At 36.5% G+C, this 6,000-nt stretch overlaps 1 protein-coding gene across 5 annotated transcripts in view; it reads left to right on the top strand.

The window, feature by feature from the left end:
* LOC138706035 (facilitated trehalose transporter Tret1-like) overlaps positions 1-6,000 on the top strand; it is a 47,399-nt gene that overhangs the window by 6,982 nt on the left and 34,417 nt on the right. For 3 of the 5 annotated variants that reach the window (XR_011333879.1, XM_069834929.1, XM_069834930.1), the window contains exon 2: positions 4,504-4,831. The exons of the other annotated variants lie outside the window; for them this stretch is intronic. Coding sequence is in view for 2 of the 3 variants with exons in the window: in XM_069834929.1 (XP_069691030.1) it covers positions 4,753-4,831 (79 nt within the window). In the remaining variant the exon portion in view is untranslated. The remainder of the gene's footprint in view (positions 1-4,503; positions 4,832-6,000) is intronic. 5 annotated transcript variants of the gene reach the window in all.

The raw sequence follows: 6,000 nt of genomic DNA, 5'->3' as shown, positions 1-6,000 counted from the left end.
TCCAATTTTTCCCCTCTATATCCACAGAACTCAAAGTGGGCTGACAACCGTCAAGCAACCAACTTCGAGTGCACATTAACTCCGTGTGACTTAAATTGTGGTTTTCTGTTAACGAACAGTGACATGTATTATGCAAATCAAGATTTCAGGTATGACTCCCTGTAAAGTTGATTTGAATAATTTCGAGGGAAAAATTGTTCCGGGGCCGGGCATCGAACCCGGTACCTTTGGTTTAACTACCAACGCTCTACCAACTGAGCTACCCGGGAACTCTACCCGACACCCGGGTTCGATGCCCGGCCCCGGAACAATTTTTCCCTCGAAATTATTCAAATCAACTTTACAGGGAGTCATACCTGAAATCTTGATTTGTATAGCAGCCTTGTTTATAGATGGTACCTACCATTGGGGCTGACGCCAAACACAACGAAGTAGGGATGCAGTGTCTGTTTAGAATCGAGTTGAATAACGGAACAAGTGACACAGTAAACGCGACGGATTTCTTGTGCTCGTTCAGAACAAAGTAACAAAATTACAGATGTACTAACATAAGATCTTGCGCGTTTCATGTTAAATGCAAATACATTGCTATCAAATACGGAGGTACTTTATGAGTTTAAGCATTAGACTGATACAAGTTTATGATAGATGTTGAAACTGTCCACCGTTGGCATGTATGGAGGATTCACATCTTTTTAACCAATTCTCGCTCACCACTGTCGTCAGGAGTTCTTCATTCTGTCGAATCTCTTCCGCTGCAGCAATACACGTGCCCGAAGAAGATAAAGATCAGTGATTTTCTCACGATACACTATCTCCTTAATATGACCCCATAAATAAAAATCTAACGAATTAAGGTCGGACGATCATGCCGGCCAGTTTATTGGTCCAAATCGACCTATCCACCGGTAACGAAAAGTACGGTTCAAATGCCTACGAACTTGCAAACTTATGTGAGAAGGCGCCCCGTCGTGTAAGAACCACATGTTACATCTTGTTTGAAGAGGACATCATCCAAAAGATCAGGCAAGAAATTTCGCAAAAAGTGCCTATACCGGGTTCCCGTCAACCGTGGAGGTATTATGAATAGTTCTGTTAATTTGTTTCCCATTATTTCCCTCCAGACATTAAGCGAGAATTTATTTGAAAGTGATATTGTTCGTGTTTTCGTCAGACCAAGTATGATTGTCATGGAAGTTATCAATGCCTTCACGTGTAAAACATGACTCGTCAGTGACTAATATCTGTGACGTAAACTGAGGGTTAATTTCGCACTGTTGGAATACCCACTGACAAAACGCAACTCTTGGATGATAATCGGTATGAACGAAGTAATTGCTCCCGCAAGGTTCTATGAACTGTTCAGTTTGACACTCCAACACCACGTGCCATACCTCGTGTGCTTGCACTACTCAGATTCTCATCCATTATTCGCAAAATAGCGTTTTCTGCCTCAAAAATTTCATTCCATCACTATGGTCCCCGGTTTTCTAATCGTGGAACTACACTTTCTGTATCTCGTACCCTCTGAGCCACCGCGGTAAAAGCTCTCGGGTTTGGAACAAGACTGTTAGGAAATTTAGCCGTATACAGACGTTGTGTTTTTCGCGAACTGCAATCAGCTTCCTCATAACAAAGTAACATGTCAAGGTACTCTTGATGTAAAAAGCCGTAATATGAACCACTGATTATAATCTGTAATAATTATTACCGTCCCGTACTTGCACTACTCTTGTTCACGTTGCTCGCGTTACTGCTAGAGTTAAACTAATTCATTATAGCGTACATCGGTTGTTGGTTAAACTGATTCGGGGAGGAGAGAGTGGTAGAGAGGAATGCAACATTGCCACGTACAATACTAGTAGTTTAGTTACACGGGACGTACAGGTAATAAAATTTAAGCATTATTTTGTGAATAAACGGTTGACTTTATGTAAAAATGACAAAGACAAAAATTGCTCATCTTTTTAATATCTATAGTGATATTCATAGTAAAATTTAAAATTTTAAAGGGATATGAAAACATCGACAACGAAACTTTCCACATAATTTATTTTTTTATTCGTTGTACTATGCGTTGCAGAAAAATATTTCATTAGAATTATTGGTTCTATTTCATACAAAGAACCTCCTGTTAAAATTTGTCCACATTCTGGATAATGAGCAAATAATCCTAGAAACTGTTTATAAAACTACAATTTACTACAGAGTGTTCGCCAGAAATCAGGTTTTGCTGAGGTGAATACCGTCGACTTTTCAGTATTAGGCCTATAGATCGAACGCGAATGCCGAAGATCGAGAATGGAAATGTTTTGTATTACGGTGTATGAATAGGTAACACAGGCTGAAGGGACTTCAAAGTTTGACTATTAGTAAACAGCTGACTTCCTTTCAGTTCAGTTTAGTTTTAGTTCGTGGTAATAAAATACACATTAGAACAGCGAATCTTCATTTAGCCTATGAAAGGTATTACGAAGAAACCCTAAAGAAAGCGCAGTCTTATATTTCCGGCAGTCGAGATTTCCAGCACTTCCAGGTAAACCAATAAATTACAGCTGTAATGTAATATATAAATCGCGAGATTTTCTTGCCGAAAACTGACACGCTGGATCACCGCTAAGCAGGCTGTTACTTGTCCATGTCACTTTTCGAGCGGTGCCGTACTAAGCACAACCTGTTTTCAGGCATACGCACTCCAGTTATATGTGATTATTTGAGTAGGCCTATATTAGTTGTATATTACTCGCATGTGTCACAAATTAAACTTATAACTCATAATTATTTCTGAAATTAGTTAAATAGAAGAATAATACATTTATCTTACTATCGTTTACGTAATAAAATCAATCAATTTAGGGCATTTCAAAACCTAAGAGGTTTTTAGCCTCATTCACGATATATTGCCATTCGTCTCTGTTCTCTGCATCTTCTTGTCGTCCTCCCACTGTAGAAAGATTATCATATACTTGGTTCTGCCAACGGAGACGAGGTCTACCAAGAGGTCTTGTACATCTTGGAGGATATTCGAAAGCTTTTCGTTGAAGAGAGTCTTCATCACGCCGTAGAGCGTGTCCAAGCCAACGTAGTGTTCGACTTTTTACTTGTATTAAGGCTATTATATCCGGATCTTTATAAATATCCCTTAGTTCCCTGTTGTTCAAAATTCTCCATGTGGTATTCTCTTGAATGGCACCAAAAATCTTCCTCAAGATTTTGTTCTCAAAAGTAAAAAGGGATTTTGTTGTTGTTTTTTTTTGTTAATATCCAAGTTTCACAGCAATATAGGTCAGTTAGTAGGATTATTGTTTTATAGCATCTTAATTTTGATAATCTAGAAAGGAGTTGGAACTAAGCAATTTATGAAGGGAGTAGTAACACTTAGCCTATTTGTCGTAACGAGTCTATGTTCAGTTTCTTTCCCAAATAAGCCTGTTTCGTTAATTATACTTCCTAAGTATTTAAATTCAGTAACTTTTTGAAACTCCCAATCATCTATTATAAGTGACCCTCTATTATTTGAGGTACGTGATATATTCATGTATTTAGTTTTATCAGAATTAATTTTTAACCCTGTTATTCTTGTTTCTTCTACTAAGAGTCTAAAAAGTTTCTTCGTTTATGTAAGTTGAAACAAATTCTAATTCTTCACCAATGCCAAAGCACTACAGTCTTTGAAATGTATAATACTTAGCAGTTACACAATTGATGTATGGCAACGAAATTTGGGTTCTTCGAAAAGAACACATATTAAGATTAAATAACAGTAATCCGAGGAACGGCAGCCCATGAAGGACCATGACCGACCAACCGGTTGCTGGTCTCATATCCACATGTCGAAGCAGAGGTGAACAGTCATCCAATCAGAATGGAGGTACTGTATGGTTATCACGAGATGATTCCCTCAGCCGTTATAGCTGCGATTAATTGCAACATAGAAATTCTTCAGAACAATTAGGTAAAACTTTGTTACACTAGGAATTATCAAAGCTTGCAATCTTAAACTTTTTGTATAAAATTAATAAATACAAACGAAATTAAAACAATGTATTGCAAGGATGTAGGAAAACGGATTACTTTTGAAAATTTTGGAAAATTGGCTGATAGAATGAATAAGATATCTGAAACGTGTGACAGGATAGAAACAAGTATCTGCAAAATGTTGGTTTTATTCAAGATATTGACAATGCTTAAGTGGTGAAACTATGCTAGCTGCGTTACCGATGGGATTCACTACTCCCGAATGGTTCTTATTTCTTACAGAGTGGAGTTCAAACGAACAAATAAAGGTAAGTTTTGGTGATGGTAGCACTGGAAGTTGCGTTGGCGATAATTTAGAGTACAAATTATAATTAGATAAACGTTTCATAATGAAAAAGGGAGTTAACTTTCTACAATAAATTAAATAATTATATTTTATTGAAATAAGAAAGTCGAATAAATTAATAGAAATTTCAACTCAAATAAAACTCTTGTATTTACAAAGCAATATTTACACCTTTTCAGCTCTTCTCAACGGCAGAAAGCGGACCAATTCTGTAGACTTTGATAATGTGTAGAACCATCCAGTTCAGTTGTTTTCGGTAAATGCATAAATAATGTCGTAAATTTAAACCAGAGAACAGAGTTCCAAATAACTGTCACTTCAAACAGGATATAATACCTAAAAGAGATAAAAGTGTGTGACGCAAGAGTGTGTGAAAAGAGAAATATCGAAGCAAGATAAGACCAGAAGAATTGAAGAACTACTTTGAGATGCTGGATGTCGTATCTAGGACGCTGGGCCTGGGCTCCAGGTCTACAAGACTTCCACAATATGCAGCTGCTATCGTAGGTAATATAACCATTCAAATAATTATGTATCTATTTTAACATAGTGTTACATACTATATTTAAAATGTGTCTCAGTGAAACATACAGCAGAGTCCGTATAAGCCAGTTTCTTCTGTCTGATGCCTTTCCAATTTACTGAGGGCTAAAGCAAGGACACTATCACCTTTACTTTTTAACTTTGCTCTAGAATATGCCATTAGGAAAGTTCAAGATAACAGCGAGGATTTTAAATTGAATGGGTTACATCAGCTGCTTGTTTAAGCGGATGACGTGAATATGTTAGGAGAAAATCCACAAACTATTAGGGAAAACACGGAAATTTTACTAGAAGCATGTAAGGAGATAAGTTTGGAAGTAAATCCCGAAAAGACAAAGTATATGGTTATGTCTCGTGACTACAATATTGTACGAAATGGAAATATAAAAATTGGAATTTATCCTTTGGAAAGGTGGAAAAATTCAAATACCTTGGAGCAACAGTAACAAATATAAATGACACTCGAGAGGAATTAAACGCAGAATAAATATGGGAAGTGCCTGTTATTATTCGATCGAGAAGCATTTGTCATCTAATCTGCTTTAAAAAACCAAAAGTTAGAATTTATAAAACTGTTATATTACCGCTTGTTCTGTATGGTTGTGAAACTTAAACTTTCAATTTGAGAGAGGAACAGCGGTTAAGGGTGTTTCGAGAATAAGGTGCTTAGGAAAATATTTGGGGCCAAGAGGGATGAAGTTACGGGAGATAGAGGGGAAAAACCCTTGGGGAGTCCGAGATGTAGATCGGAGGATAATATTAAATATTATAAGTTAATTTTTCCGTTCAACTAGAGGATAAAGACTAATATGTTTTTTAAATCTTTTTTTAGTGCTGCCTATACTTTATATTTGTATACTTGTAGACAAAATACTGTAGTTTGTTAAAATTTTATTTTATTAATTAATTTATTTATTATTGTTTAAATACTTTATTGTAATTTTTTTATTGAATCTGATAGTCTGTACATTTTCTAGGTTCACTGATCAGGAGGTAGGGTATCAGGCAATTTAATAATTTCCATACCATATACTTAAAACACATGCATCGAGGACAGTTTTCAGTCTATGATGCCCCTCATACGACTATGATGCCCCTCGTCCGTGATGCTTGTGAGGGGGATAGAAGTTATC

The sequence above is a fragment of the Periplaneta americana genome, chromosome 9 (assembly GCF_040183065.1).
Source record: "Periplaneta americana isolate PAMFEO1 chromosome 9, P.americana_PAMFEO1_priV1, whole genome shotgun sequence".
NCBI lineage: Eukaryota > Metazoa > Arthropoda > Insecta > Blattodea > Blattidae > Periplaneta > Periplaneta americana.
Note: the sequence above shows the minus strand (reverse complement) of the source record. Positions and strands in the feature narration are given on the sequence as shown.